General features: G+C 38.9%; 1 protein-coding gene and 1 pseudogene across 1 annotated transcript; one reads left to right on the forward strand and one right to left on the reverse strand.

Moving 5' to 3' along the window:
• Positions 1–7218: 7218 nt before the first annotated feature.
• Positions 7219–8422, forward strand: LOC141628083 (uncharacterized; annotated as a pseudogene).
• A 1296-nt stretch (positions 8423–9718) lies between these two features.
• LOC141634251 (uncharacterized) lies at positions 9719–16364 on the reverse strand. The gene is made up of 3 exons (XM_074446482.1): positions 15462–16364; positions 11411–11683; positions 9719–10189 (listed from the first exon to the last, which is right to left on the reverse strand). The coding sequence occupies exons 1-3, from the start codon at positions 16107–16109 to the stop codon at positions 9932–9934; spliced, it is 1179 nt and encodes a 392-aa protein (XP_074302583.1). The 5' UTR covers positions 16110–16364; the 3' UTR covers positions 9719–9931.
• Between the last annotated feature and the right edge of the window lie 406 nt (positions 16365–16770).

Raw genomic sequence — 16770 nt, forward strand, 5'->3', positions numbered from 1 at the left:
TAGTTCACTCAGTATGTCCATCTGTTGCAGGATCAAAACTAGTACTCATCTTTAAGGTAGTCCCCATCATCTCCTGCAACTCTTACCAAAATCGAGAAATAAACCTCGCATCTCGATCTGACACAATGTCCTTAGGGACTCCATGTAACCTCACCACATGTTTCCTGTACCCATTAGCCAACTGAACCTTACTCCATGTATATTTCATTAGAATAAAATGAGCTGACTTAGTCAGACGATCAACTATCACCCATATCATGTTATTACCCTGCTGGCTCCTCGGTAAACCCACTATAAAGTCCATGGAGATAGACTCCCACTTCTACTCAGGTACCTCAAGAGACTGAATCTTACCTTGTGGTTGTTGCTGCTCTCCCTTAACCCTCTGACATGTCAAACATCGAGCCACAAACTCAGCTGTTTCCCTTTTCATCCCAAGCCACCAGAAAGTCTTCTTCAAATCTCTATACAGCTTGTCACCACTTGGATGTACTGAATACAGTGTGCAATGATCCTCTGTCATGATCACCTTTTTTAACTCTTCATCCTTAGGTACACACCATCTCCCATTAAACCGAACACTCCCATTTGAATGAATAGAGAACCGAGACGCTGCACCCTTCTCTACTCCAGCTCTCCACTCTTGAATCTTAGAATCAAGAGCCAGCTTCCTGCGAAAATCATCATAAAGATCCGGCTCCAATGTAAAATCTCCTCTAGCATCCCTTTTTTGTATCACATGTATCCCCATATTTCCCACCTCATCTCTAAACCTCATCAAGGACATAGTTGTGCATAGAAAATGCATACTCTTCCTGCTCAACACATCAGCAACCACGTTTGCTTTCCCATCATGATATATGATATCTATGTCATAGTCCTCTATAAGCTTCATCCACCTTCTCTGTCTCATGTTTAGCTCCTTTTGAGTAAAGATATACTTTAGACTCTTGTGATCTGAAAACACCTTAAAGGTCGCCCCATAAAGATAGTGCCTCCAAATCTTGAGAGCAAACACAACTGCACCCAACTCTAGATCATGCATCAGATAGTTCTCCTTATAAGGCTTAAATTGCCTAGAAGCATAGGCAATGACTTTCCCATTCTGCATCAACATACAACCCAACCCGTTCTTTGAAGCATCTGTATATACCTCAAAGTTCTCACACCCTAGGTAAAGCTAAGACTGGAGCTATGGTCAAATACTCCTTTAATGGTTGGAACGTCGTCTCACAACTCTCATCCTATCGAAACCTGTTCTCTTTCCTCATCAACGCTGTCATAGGTCTGGCGATCTTTGAAAAGTCTTTCACGAACCGACGATAGTACCCTGCCAAACCAAAGAAACTTCTAATGTCTGCCACATTCTTTGGTGATTCCTACTTAGACACTGCCACTATCCTTGTAGGATCCACATATACACCCTCTTTAGAAATCACATTCCCCAGAAAGGCAACTTCCTCGAGCCAGAACTCACACTTAGATAACTTTGCATACAACTGATTGTCGCGCAAAGTTTGTAACACCAACCTCAAGTGCACCTCATGCTCCTCCTTAGTCTTGGAATAGACTAAGATATCATCTATGAACACCACCACAAACTAATCCAAGTACTGACTGAAGACTCGGTTCATCAAATCCATAAACATTGTCGGTGCATTAGACACCCCAAATGGCATCACCGCATACTCATAGTGACCACACCTCGATCGAAAAGCTGTATTCGGTATGTCCTCGTCCTGAATCCTCACCTGATGGTAACCTGATCTCAAATAAATCTTTGAAAACACTCCTGATCCACTCAACTGATCGAACAGATCATCTATCCTTGGCAAAGGATATTTGTGCTTCACTGTAACACTTTTTAGCTCCCTGTAGTCGATGCACAACCTCAAGCTCCCATCTTCCTTTTTCACAAACAGAACTGGTGCTCCCCACGGCGATACACTAGGTCTAATGTATCCCTTATCTATCAAATCATCCAACTGGTTCTTCAGCTTTGTTAACTCTTTAGGACCCATGCGGTTCGGGGCCTTAGAGATTGGTCCCGTCCCTGGTTTCAACTCCACACTGAAATCTATATCCCTCTTCGGTGGCAAACCTGGTATCTCCTCCGGAAAAACATATGGGAACTCTGCCACCACTGGTATCTAATCAGCTGTCGGACCCACCATACTATGGTCTTTCACATGGCATAGAATCAAAGGATACCCCTTCCTCAGATAAGACTTCAATGTCACCGCTACAATCACTTTGACTTTAGGTTTGACAACAAACCCACGATAAGACACACTAACTCCCTTAGGACCTCTCAGAAAGACTCTGTTTTGGTGACAATCTATTCTAGCCTTATACTTACCTAGCCACTCCATACCAACTATCATCTCAAAACCATCGATAGGAAATTCGAACAAATCCACTGGAAGATCAAGCAACCTGCCCAACTATCATAGATACACCCTTATACAACCTCCCATAAGACAATGACTCACCTAACGGTATAAAAACCTCATCTTTTACAGACTCAAACTCTCTCAAACCCAAAAGCTTAGCAAGACTCGAAGATAAAAATGAGTGTGACGCCCCCGAATCAAACAAAACAAAGGTAGAAACATCATTAACAAGAAAGGTACCCGTGATCACGTGAGCATCATCCTCAGTAGCTTTCTTGTTCATCATGAATAACTTGCCACTGGTCTTTTGTCCACCTCCCTGAACGGTACTAGCTGAAGTAGATGGCTTAGCAGCTGACCCCTGATTGTTGTCAGCTGCCGGTTTCTGATAAGAGTTACCGCTGTTGCGGTTGGATCCATCGTTGTTGTTACTCTGACCTCCTTGGTTATTCCATGATCCCGCCGGTCGGTTGCTAGCATAACTCTGAGAAGGACCCTGCGAAAAGCTCCTCTGTGATGGCCTCTGAAAACCTCTCCCCACGATACTAGTACACTCATGCCTCTTGTGACCCATACCGCCACCATTGAAACAAGAGATACTCCAGCTGATACTGCTTTCACCACGACCACGCCCATAAGAAGCTCCCCCACGAAAACCCGATCCCGATGAGTAAGCCCTCGCCTGGTTATGGTTACCCCTCTTGTAACTGGTCTAACCACCTCCCTCACTCTCAGCCTTTCGCTTTTCAGGACCTCTCTCCTTGTTCTCTTTGGCCATCTCGACCAATCTCTCAACTCTCCCTGCCCTCTCATATACTTCCTTAACATCTGTAAGGACCCTAACTGGTAACTTCTCCATTATCTGGTAGGTCAACCCCTTCTTGAACCTCAGTGCCAAGTTCTCCTAACTCAGCCCCATGTCCTTTGCATACCTTGATTTCTCATTGAACTTATGATAGTAATCAGCCACTGTCATGTCCGAAGTCATCTTGAAAGCATCGAACTCCTCCCACAGCTTACTACGAACATGCTCAGGTACAAATTTCCGACGCATAGCTCTCTTAAACTCAACCCACGGTATAGCTGACTTTCCCTGCTTCACATACAGGTCTAGGGCACTCTTCCTTACCTTGTCCCACCACTCTCCTGCAGCATCTCTCAAGTAGAGTGTAGCTTGTTCCACTTTGAAGTCCTCGGGACAATGAACGACATTCAAGATGTTCTCCATCTCCCTATGCCAATTATCGAGTAAAATTGGCGCACCGGTACCCATATACTCTTTTGGGTTGAAGCAGGCTATCGTAGTGCTCATCTTGGCAAAGTCTACCCCGGCATCTTTGTCTTTCACAAATCATTTTAGGGCCTCGGTAAGCCCATCTTGATGCTCAAGCATCTTGGCTATATCATCTACGATCATCTCCTGCACCCTAATGTACAAAGCAGATCTCTTTGGCGGCATATCTTTGAGCTATAAGAGGAGAGACAAACATAAGCACATAGCCTAAGGCTCAAAGTATATACGACCTGTACAGCACATACTCGATCGAGTAACTACACCTACTCGATCGAGTAGAGGTCACTCGATCGAGTTGCCCACTTACTCGATCGAGTAACTCAGCTTCAGAATCTGACCAGAACGTACAACAAAATGCACTCGATCGAGCGCCACACGTACTCGATCGAGTAGCCCCCACTCGATCGAGTATTCCTCTTACTCGATCGAGTTCCCTAAAATAGCAGCTACTGACAACGTTGTCATATACTCACTCAATCGAGCTCAGCCCACGCGATCGAGTCCACCCCACACGATCGAGTATCCCTTACTCGATCGAGTCATGCTGACTTTCTAGCTACCCTCATGCTTTACTTACTAACTTTTCGCAACAAAATATATATGTACGTATACATTAAACGCAAACATCCTATTCACATGTTACTATAATGCCACATTATAAATCATCCATCATGCAACATCATTATCACAACATTTTATCATATGATCTACTTCACCCTTTTTCCACCACATACATCCTCCATTCCTCCACAACCATTTTCCAACATTTCTATACAACATATCATCCAACATACGCAATAGAACATTAATAAACACATAGCGATCCCATGACACCCCATAGTAACCGGTTCAAAATTGTAGGGCGAGTTCACGACTTTAGAACGTCTCCCAAGTCTTTGCATTAGCTCCTAACAATTCCTACCCGGGTTCATTTTATTTTGACTCTCTAGATTCATTAGGTTCATTAGTTACAGGTTCTAAAATCGCCGCTTTGATACCACTTTGTAACACCCCCATACACCAAGGTGCCTTACCAAGACCACCTAATGCATGAAGGTGCTACCATCTCGGTTACCCGAGGCAATGTATATCAAATTGACCATAAAAGAACATACTTTAGATAAATAAGTTTAAGCGATTACATAGCCAAAATCCCAAAAATTTAAAGTGATACAACTGTTCCAAATTATCAAAACCAACTAAAAAGAAAATATAAGTTCAACAACACAGTGGAAGACTCTAAGTGACACGTGGTGACTCAATCCCACCTATCCCATGCGCGTCCATCTCATACTTGCTCAAGAACTGTTCACTATCCCCGAATGGATCACCACAGTTTTAAAAACAATTAAACGGGGTCAGTTACTGATTACACAATATAAGATACAGCAATATCAACAGTATATACGATCACCCAACTCCGTCATATCTCCAATCACCTGACTAGCCAGAAGGTCTAGCCCTGCTAGATTATGGCCGCAACCAGTAATCCTCACCGCCAGTGGGGGACCGCAGTCGTTCCCACCTAAACCCCGCTCATCAATACCGAGCGAAAACCCAAGTTCTTTAATGTGCACATCCCCTTGTGACGGGAACCACAAGGGGTGAATCAAGGGCGTGAAGCCACTCCTGCAAGTGACTCCACTCAGCCGAGGACGCACCTCGCGAACCACAGACAAACACAACCAACCAACTATACAATAACAATTACCAATACCAATATGATATAGACCCAACAACATTAACAACCATCCATAATCAACCATCAAACACAATGTAATCAATAACCGAATAGGCAAACCCTACCTGGAAAAAGCAATCACCAAGATCGTCACAATCAGCTAATCAAAACCGTTCTTCTAGGAAATCACCTTCTATAATCACACAATCATACAATTACTATCTAACAATCACAATACTCCCAAAACCCCCAAAATACCCAATTAGGGTTTCAACTAAAATCAATGAAACGACATAAAAATCATACTAGAATCTTACCCACAATGCGACGGTCTCAACGGCGTAAAGAACTCAACGATCTGACGACTCTAGCCCTTAGGATTCGATAGCAATGACAGAAAGGAATGCTACGTAACTTTTCTTTTGTGTAAAATATTTAGAATAAGTGAAAAAGTAAAAATAACTGGTAAAAATAACTTTATATAAAATTCTCACGTTGCTATCAAAACCAGGCAAAATAACCCGTATAAACCGACTTACTCGATCCAGTAAGTCACTTACTCGATCGAGTGTCACCTACTCGATCGAGTACCCATCAGACAGTACACTGTTTCGTAACCAAAACTCACTTACTCGACAAAGTAAGCCTTACTCGATAGAGTACCCAACAGTACAGAAAACCGTAGTATTACACCTTTGAGGATTTTAACAATGATATCCTCAAGGTACATAGGTTTGCCTAGTTGGGCGAGTTGGTCATTGCATAGCTTAATGGAGTGCATATGTTCGGTAATGGGTTGGTCATCGGTTTTGGAAATATTGGCAAGTCGATCCTTTATTTGAAGGATGCGACCACGGGTCGGGTTAACAAAGGTGTTGGACAACATTGTCCATGCTTCAAGAGAGGTTGTGGCTTGGAGAATAAGTGATGATATAGGTGGCGACAAGGTGCCTGCCAAGGAGCCGAGAATGAGTGCGTCTTGGCAGCACCAGGTCTAATATGCCAGGTTGGGAATGGGTTGAGATGACTCGGGTTTTGCATCGGGTGTTAGGGTGGGTGTTATGGTTTGTGGTGGTGGGGTGAAAGTGAGAGTGCCATCAACATAGCCTATAAGTCCATGTCCACGAAGGAGGGAACGGACTTGGAACTGCCAAGTAAGATAGGTATCAGGGGTGAGTTCAGTCCATCCATTAAGATGAATACGGACAAACGGTTTCGATGGTTCATGAAGGTTGGGTATGGTGGAATCAATGGGTGCCATGAGGGAAAGTGAGCCGAGAAACAGTGGGTGGTAGTCGGTGTTTTTGATTGAGAGTTTTTAGGATCTAATGGCTCTAGTACACCATGTAGAAAATGAATGTTTGATAGATGATTACAAGACTAGTGCTATTTATACTGATATACAAGATATGATCCTATGTATGAACATAATAATACAAGATATAAATCTAGGTATGAACATAAAGATACAATGCTATAAAGGAGTAATTATGATTATAATTGATAGACTATATCAATCAGCTAATTGATAGTATCAATTAGTGATTGTTTCCTATCATTGATAGTATGATTATCCTTGACATTTGAGACGTCTTTTCCTACACGGCAACAAGGCCAACAACCTAAACGGGTCGTTACCTGTTTCACTCGGTAACCTCCATAAACTACAGGAGCTTTACCTTGATCAAAACAAGCTCTCAGGACCTATACTTGGCGCTTTATTCCGATCAATGAGGTTTCTTTCGACAATATCTTTGTCAACCAATCAGTTGTCTGGTCCTATACCGTCTTCCATTGGTGACCTTGCTTCTCTAACTTAGTTGATTCTGGATGGCAACAAACTATCTGGTATGATACCCATTAGTATTAGCAAGTTGAAGAACCTCAACTACATGGGCTTGTCCAAGAACCATCTCTCTGTCAATATACCAGATTTTATAGGTAAACTCGCTCAATTAGTCTACTTATACCTACATGAAAACGAATTTACCGGTCACATTCCCAATTCAATGGGAAGACTTGCTTCTTTGAATTATATCCATCTTCAGGACAACTTTTTAACTGGTGTTCTACCATCAAGTTTCGGTCAGCTTTCCGGTTTGACCGATCTCAACGTTTCAAACAATCGGATTTCAGGCCAAATTCCTGCGAGTTTTGGGACTCTTAGGTTGCTAAGGTCCTTAGCGCTGTCAAGTAATCAGCTTGTTGGGCCACTCCCTTTCCAACTTGCTAAACTAGAGACACTACAGCAGTTAGATTTGTCAAACAATCCACTTAGGTTGGCTAATGTACCAAATTGGCTATCCAAGTTGCCTCTTTATAGCCTGAAGTTAGCCGCGACTAGGATCAAAGGCGAGCTACCTCGATGGCTATCTTCATCATCAATAGAAGAGCTCGACTTGTCGAGTAATGAATTTGTAGGGAGGTTGCCTTCATGGATAGGAAGCACCAAAGCATGACCCATCTATGATTTTTAAAAATATCTAACAATGGATTTCACTCCACTATTCCTACTGAATTTAAAAACCTTTCGAGGCTTATTGACCTTGATCTACACTCAAACAAGTTCTCTGGGCCTTTGGGACTGATTTTCGACGAGAAGGTTGATGAACAAGGTGGGACTTACAACTCTATAGATGTCTCTGGTAACTTGTTCACTGGCTCGATCCCCAACAACATTGGTTACAAGCGTGTCATGAACGACATCAATTCTCTAATCTTGTCCAACAGTCCGTTGGGAAGTTCCATTCCAAAGTCAATCGGGTAACATGAGAAAGTTACACGTACTTAAGATGGTTAATAATCGCCTTTCTGGGAGAATACCCCCAGGAACTTGGGAATGCTAAGGAACTAATGACGGTTTTGTTGGGGACGAACAAGTTGAGCGGAACTATCCCAAGTAATGTTTTGAATTTGGAAATGTTGAAGGCAATTGATGTTTCAAGGAACCGATTAAGTGGGAGAATTCCACCCCACAAATCTAAGATTCCTACTAGTGCATTTTTGGGTAAATCAGGCCTTTGTGATACTCCCCTTCCTCCTTGCAAGTCATAACTTGTACAGTAATAACTTCTAATACTATAACTTTCAAACGTTCATTGTCTAATGTGAGTATGTGATCTGCCGTCAGTCGTGAGTCGCCCAAGACTAATATTAATATCGTTTCCATCTCATTTGTAGTCAGTCACCCACGACCAATAATATTTACCGCTTTCATCTCATTTGTATTCTAATCTTCTGATTATACTCCGTAATAGTCCATTTTTATTACTAATCTCTCCAAATATACGTACAAATATAATGTAAAATTTGTTCATTTGATTTAGAATATACAAGTAACATATAGTTAAAATTATTTACTTTGTTAGAAGGCAATATGGGATATATAACAATAATGTTAAATGTTCGATATATAACACCCAAGCACCAGTGGTCTAGTGGTAGAACAATTCTTATATCCTACACCCATCATACTCCCTCCAACTCCCCCCACTCCCCACTCATCCTCAACTTCTTCTTTTTTATTTATTTTTAAAAACAAAAAATTAACTTCCACTTTTAATAACAATTACCACTATCACATTCAATTTAAGTGTTATGTAGTGTTACAATCACGATATGATACTATTATATTCACTTTAAGTTTAGTGAATATGACAATATTGTTTAATGAATATGTGTTTTACATTTGTGAATGTATTATGTAGTGTGATATTCATCCCATAACTCTATTATATTCACTTTCAGTTTAGTGAATATCACATTATAGTTTAGTGAATATGACTCTATTTGTTCAAATATATTGAGAATGATCATTAACGATTTATTTCATATCAAAACCGCATAATACAAAATAATTTAAAGGAATAAAAATAAGTATGTGATATGAAATGAATATCAGAATATGTCAATTACATTATGTGAATACTGAAGAAAATTAAAATAAATAACAAAATATATCAAATATGATTTCTATTTGTAGAGAAATACAAATTATGAATAATTATATATTTTTTATTATTTTCTAATTTATTAAATTTAATATTTATTTATTATAAGAAAAATTTATGGGGGGAAGAGTATCATGCACCATACTCATGGGTTCATGGTATAATTTACCGTAGAATACTACCCTGCCACGGTACAGACCTGGGTTCGATTCCCCGCTGGTGCATTGAATTTTCATTTTTTGACACAGAAAGCAGTACTAGCCAACTAGTGTACTACCGAAAGACCTTTTTTTCATCAAAAACGGTGGTCCACCAGACCACGACAACTCCACATATGCGAAGGTCTGAAATAATAGAGGCAGAAAATAAAATTCACAGCATCAAATGAACTTATGATTCTATGAACATGATTCTTTTGGAGATATAATCAAAATTATTTATTTGATTTAGTCGCGTACATCCGGGATTTTTGACCTTAAATCCTTGTTAAACAGCCTAAAAAGCCAAAGAGAGGAATTTCTCTGAAACTTGACGGTGCAAGAAAACCAGTGTTCAACCGATGAAATGAGAAGAGAGTACAAAAAGAGTATATTGAAACTTGAAAGTAGATCGATCATCTTTGAAGCTTAGCAACCTCCTCTTGATGCTTCCTCTCAGCCTCCAGTAATTCTTGCTCCTCATCTTCTTCAGCTTCAATGTCATCTCTCTCTTCGAGTTCCTTGGTGGCTGCCATTGCTCGGACTACAGGGTCTCTAAGCTCGGCTATTAGTCCTCCGCCAATCCGGTACTCCTCTTCACCACCGACTAGGAATATTCGCTGGTCAGGTCCTGATGCCATTGGGACATCCACTGCCAATAGCTTCACATCATACTGCAATGCCACCAATTTGTCGAAAGCTAATCAGCTCAATAACCGATATCCTTTCAGTTAGGTTCCCCCATTCATAAACATGACAACAACGAAAACAAAATCGCACAACAAAAAAATGAGAGAGAAAAAGATGGGTAACAAGCGGTGTAACATGAATCATCATTTGGGAAAACCAATAAGCGATGTACAATAAAAAAAAGGGAGAGCAGGATAAATATAGAAGATCAAAAACTCTAATAAACAAATTGTAAATAGAAAGTTATAAAAGGTGGACTTTTTTTTCCCCTAAAAGAAAGTTCATACAAAAAGAATGAACCTAACAAAGTAATAAGTGTAAAGAAAATATGTAAATTAAAAGAAAAAGAAGTAATTCAAAACTCTTACAAGGGGTAGTAACTAAAAAACTTAAGACAATAGAAAATAAGATAGTAAACAAAGGAACTATATCCCAAGCAAGGGATAGTAAATCTTGGAAAAAAGGAAGAGTAAAAGCTCTTTAAATGTAAAATACATACTCCCTCCGATTCTTTTCTTTCGACTTCCCAAACTCCATGTGGAAGAAAAAAAATAGAGGGAGTAGTAAATAAATAATAGGACAATAGAGGGCTCGTGCTTTATCATTTGCAGTTTTGCACACATTCTTCCTCTTTATATTGACCTCTCTAAAGCCACATTTTCTTCAATATGGGAAAAAACATATCTCCCCAGTGTACATGATCAAATGGAAAATGTTCACGAAGAACCCCATCTATTTATGATAAATAATTATTTCCTCAAGAGATTCGACATACATTGTACTATTGTAGAATATGAACCACAATTCTAAACCGAGAGATTTTCCTTCAAACAAATGAGATCAAAATGTGACAGAGATTCAATATGTATTGGTGTCTCTCAGAAACAATCAGTCTTAGTCTTCAACATGTCTGAGTCCCATAATAATTTAATTATGCACATGAAACTTTACCATATGAAGCTCCTAAAATCATCAAATTAACATGACAATGCCACAACAGAAACAACTGAACAGGTAATTGTGAACAAGAAACACAAACATAATTCATGATCACATTAGAAAGCACTTAAGCAGAGTTACCATTTAATTTATTTATTTTTACGCATGATTTATTTTTGGGAAGCAAGCAAAGCAAATATTCACGACAATCCCCAAACATTCCAATCATAAACTTCTGATGAAAATTTATTGGTTAATACACACACCTTTCCCTTCTTCTTTTTGACGTGAACACTCGCTAATCCTTTTCTTTCAGAGCCTCGTACTGGAAAAATAAGAAAACAGCTTTTACTCCTGAGCCTGGGTTTGAATTTGCTCATCGTGAGGCCACCTCCTGACATCACATATGCTCTCAAGTCAGTTCCTGCCAGAGGAGCACCCATTACTTCAAGACTACGGGCATCTGTATTGAGCTCCCTCATAGCCATCCTGTATATTTTATCGGGGTTGACTGCATATCTTGAACGAAGATATAGGCCCTAGACAGAGAAGGAACCATAGGTAAGTTATAAAGCAATTGTCAAAGTGTCATTGAACTGCAAATGTGATAAAGGCGCAACACTATATAATTTCCATATTTCCACCATTCCACCATTCCCTGACCTTCTTTGCATATAAGCCCTTTCTAAAACAAAATTAAAAAAAGGAAACGTATTGTTTCCGCGTTTTTTTTTTTTTTTTTTTGAGCTGGTTATAAGGCCCATGGAATGCATGGGATTTTATAGTTCTATATAATAATCAAAAGGTAAAAGGTAGATTCTCATCTCCCTATTTTTCATGTTTGTGTGATTTTGCTAAGCTAACATGTCCAATTAATCACACTAATAATACATAGCAAAATTAGTAATCATGAACCTAAAATCCAAAATCAAAACAAAGACTTTCGTATGATATATGTGTTGCGAAATAGATCAAAATTGAAATAATACTTATTAGCAAAATTAATTTTAAAGGAGAATGATAATGGAGTAACTTTGGAAATCTAATGCTTGATTCTTCTTTTAATTTGGATAAGAAATTAAATTTTGTATAGGTAATCAATATGAAACAAATGAAAAGCGATAATATTCTTCATACTTGTAAGGAAGGTAGGACTTTTACCTTTGGGAGCAAACCACATAAAACGTACGACTGGTGTGAATACTTTTTTTATTTATTAAATTTAACTACATTTTGATTTTGGGGATATTCTACGGTGTACCCTCGAGTTTTTCGGTTTTCAATGTTGTACCCCTACATTTTTGAAATTCTATGGTGTACCCGTGAACTCTATACATTAGTCTATACCATGACCTTATTTATTGTCTTCGCCAACTTAGTTTTTAAATGACCTATTAAATCGTATATTTACCATTCCAATTACTCGATAACCTACTCATTTACTTATTAGTTCGCCGAATTACTTATTAACCCACCAAAATACCAAATAGTATACGTAACTAACCAAAAGTTCATCAAATCTCCGTTATCATGTCATGAATCATAACAGATGTTTTTAATATTAGTTGGTGCTTATTAAAAGTGATTTGTGATATTTCTCATATAGGATGGTGATACGACATTAATAAGTCAGAATAAAGGTCAAAGCGGTTATTTGATAGAGAAAAAGTTACTGGAGAGTTAAACGAGGTCATGATGGAGAAATAAGTAAGAAATTTAGGGGTATAATGTAAACTATAAAAAAAGGAGGGGTACAACATAGAAAACCAAAAAATTCAAGGGTACACCGTAGAATATCCCTTTGATTTTTGAGGCACCTAAAATAGAGTTACTCAAATCTTGGGTACCTAAAATACATTTGCTTATAAACTTGGGCACCCAAAGTGAAATTTTGCAAATGTGAGGTACCCAAACTGAAATTTGGCCAAACATCAGGCACCTAAAGTGAAAATAACCCTAATCAAAAAGTCATCTGAAACCCGTAAACCCATTGGTTTTTTTTATTTCTGTTACAATAATTGAACATAATTCTAGCGTGTTTCGATTTTTTATTTATGTTACAATAATTGAACATAATTCTAGCGTGTTTAGAGTATTATAAACAGAATCCACAAAAGCTTGAATTATCATTGTTGAATACATGACATGAAAATACTTTGCGATAAAAAGAATTAAGTAATTTTGAAAATCAAACAAAGCTTATAATACAAAATAATTATTCAACACATATAACATGACTGTTTAAATATAGAATGGAGCCAAAGACCCGTTGATCTTTGTTTCTGGATTTTGATGGAATAAAGCAAAATGACTAGCGTAAATGGTTGCACAACATTATACTGTGAAGTACCGAAAACAACCTCTTCATGTTGCTATACATGGTAAGACTGCGCACATCCAACCCTCCCTTATCCCATAATTTCCGGGAGTCTAATTGGGGTAATGTTGTTTATAATGACATGTTTCCTCGTAGGAGTCGTAGGTTAATGTATGTCATCTAACTAGCCAATTTGGGCCTTAATGCACCCTGCAAAAGTTGTCTATGGGAATTGATGTGACCTATATAGTGTGATTGCTCCAAAGCCTACCACGATGATTTTTTAAGCTGGCCTTCAATTTTGTATAATGGGCAATCGAAGTATGTTTTGTAAAACAATGTCTCTTGCTCATGAGGCGTGCAGCTTCGCCTTGAGAATCATGGCATGGTCCCTCATCGGGTGCGCCTTGCTCTTTTTAAAGCTAAGCTCCCTATGTCTGATCCGACTTCTCTTTCCTTTATCCTGATCTCTTCCCTCATCAGCCCATCACTGTTGTCATGTGTAACTTACAGTGTCAATTTTGTCATCCCTTCAAGATGAAGGAATGATTGACCTCTTAATTCTCGAAATTGACCATCATAATTGAGATCAACATTTATGGTGGTCAAATTCAAGCACCTAAGGGTCAATTTTCGCATTTGCCAACCTCCTACCTCTGAGGTTGTGATGAGACAGCATTGATTAAGTGACTAGTTGAAGCATGAAGCGACAAGGTGTTTGGGTCTGACTGATGCAATGGTCAATTTGAAATGGACAGCAGAAGTGATGACTGTGATATGGTCCAGCAATTGCAGAATGGATGGTAAAGGTTGCTAGTCAGGTAAAAAGGTTAGGCGTGACCCAGGAGGAGGTGCAGTCTTCATAGACATGGTTGTGGATGTAAGACACAACGGCATTTTGTGATGCTCGGACTCTTCACCTGACCCTCAGGATCCGGTGGACAGGATCCGGACACGGATCCGGACATGGATCCTTGACGGATCCTTCTATGAGAAATCGGTGTGAGAGTATTTTGTTCTTACCCTCTATTTTGTACAGCAGCCCTATATCCGGAGTGATCTTGACATGAATTTAATGATGTAATAAAGTCTTCATTCATGTTAAACATGAAGAAACTACTTTTCCTTTCTTTTCTTTGTTTTTTTAAACTAATAATCAATTTTTTCAGAAAAAAATAAAAATTAGCCGAGTCCAAATTTAAATTTGGATCCTCGTATCCGAGTCCTTGTTTTTGAGATTTCATGGATCCGACACTCGGATCCTCGTATCCAAGTCCGAGCATCACAGACGGCATTCTCTTAACCTCCAAATAGGGTGAGGTGGATAAAGAATCCTACCAGGGAATCTAAGAAGGAATCTAGTGAAAGGAAATGAAATAAATTGAGCCAAAAGAGCAAAAGCAGCCTTTCTTTTTCTGTAAAAAATCAAACCAAATAGCCCCTTAAATCTGAGCATAGACCTACAATCTCACAGTGAGCACAGTTTTTATAGTCAAGTCTTCTAGTGAGGGAAAATATTTGGAGGCAAAGACACGACTGCTGAAAGATAAGAGTATTATTTAACCATATGACACAATGAGGAGTTGATATTAACTTCCTCTCCATATCTCTTTCCTCCCTCTCTTCGCAATCTCCATATGCTACTATCCACACGAGAAATTAGGCAATTATAGATTTAATCCTTCCTCCCCTCCCTCATAATCTTACAATTCAAACACATCATTGTGAATTAAAGAAGCAACAATGCTACCCAGTTCACAACAAAGTATGGCACAAATAAATGAATGATAAAGCACAATAGCATATTACCCGTGCAAAGAATACTCAGTTCAGAAACGGCATAATAAGCGACTTCAAGGACCTTCAAACATTGCAGGCTTATAATGATAAATTCTTAGAACTAAAAGAAACACATAGCAACCATTCAATTCTGTAACATACAGGCAATTATCGGAAAGTTATACTCAGCAGTAGAAGCAATGTAAACACGAGTAGCTTACAGCAAAAGCAACCATGGAACTGGAAAGAGCGAGGAAACCATACTTAGCCATGCCTTCTGACAACCCGACAAAAGTATTAGCAATCCCAAACATAATCCTCCACAACATAATGCATACTACCACACCTCCAGCACCCACCACAAACAACAAATTCCGCTTCCAAAACCCCTCGATTTGAAGCCCAATCGCCTCCTTATACCGCGAAAATGTCTTGCTAACCAGAGATAAAGGCTGCTGAACGACTTTCTTAGCCACATTACCTTGACCTTTAACACCACCCAACTTGGTCCCAAAAGTAGGCACCCTAGTAGAAAACTGCCTGATCTTTAATGGGTTAAACACCAATTTCTCAACACCCAAATTCATTTTAACATTACGCAACAACGAGTAATTCCTACACGAACCGGCATTAATCGAGTTGAAAGATCCAAACTTTGTGCATAAAACACCATTTGACGAACTGGGTCTTGAAATTGAGGATTGTAAACCAAAGCCGAGACGGGTTTTGCAAGAATTAACAGCTGAATTTGACAAATTTGTTGAAAATCCACGGAAATTATGAACTGAGGGTTTGGAAATTGGGTTTGTTGAAGCATTAAAATGTAATTTCAGAAGACCTTTGATGATTCTTTGAGAGGGTTTTGACATTTTTACTGTTTAATCTAATCTAACATCAAGAACACAAAGAAAAAACAATTACAGATTGAATTGTGAGAGGGATTAATGTATTATTACCTCGTGGAAGCTGAAATTAAGAAATTCATTTGAAGATCTTCGTGAGAAATAGGAAAATGGTGTTATTGTGCTGTGTAAATTTGTTGACCTGAGGTATTTGAGAACGGGCTTATTGAATGATGATCTTGTGTAGCAAGTTATTACGGCCTCTTTGTCAAAGTGGCAATGGAACGTCTAGATCCAAACAGGACTTTCTCAACTATAAAGCTGACAAACAATGACACGACATAAAAACACAATATGAATTCGATATGAAAAACACAATATGAATTCGATATGAAATTAATGGATTTGGGTTGAGCCTTAATGACCCATTTATTTAAGCGGGTCTATACTAACACGACACGAAATTTAATTGGATTGGATTTGGGACGAGCTCTATAAACACGAAACCAGCACGAATGATTTATTTACTAGATTAATCATAATTTTTTCTTGGTCCTCCATCACATAAATATACTTAAACTTTCTAAATATTGACATGACACGAAACACGACACGAAATTAATGGGTTCGGGTTGAACTTGACGACCCATTTATGTAAGTGGGTTGATAGGAACACGACACGAGATTT

This window comes from Silene latifolia, chromosome Y, assembly GCF_048544455.1.
Source record: "Silene latifolia isolate original U9 population chromosome Y, ASM4854445v1, whole genome shotgun sequence".
Lineage (NCBI taxonomy): Eukaryota > Viridiplantae > Streptophyta > Magnoliopsida > Caryophyllales > Caryophyllaceae > Silene > Silene latifolia.

Bases quoted from the DNA above. Each gene is read 5' to 3' on its own strand.
- LOC141634251 (XM_074446482.1), bottom strand. From the start codon at position 16,109: ATGTCAAAACCCTCTCAAAGAATCATCAAAGGTCTTCTGAAATTACAT. The intron at 11,684-15,461 runs GTAAGCTACTCG...TTCTCTGTCTAG, and splicing joins GTTCCATGGTTGCTTTTGCT to GGCCTATATCTTCGTTCAAG. The intron at 10,190-11,410 runs GTGTGTGTATTA...GTGGCATTGCAG, and splicing joins TCAAAAAGAAGAAGGGAAAG to TATGATGTGAAGCTATTGGC.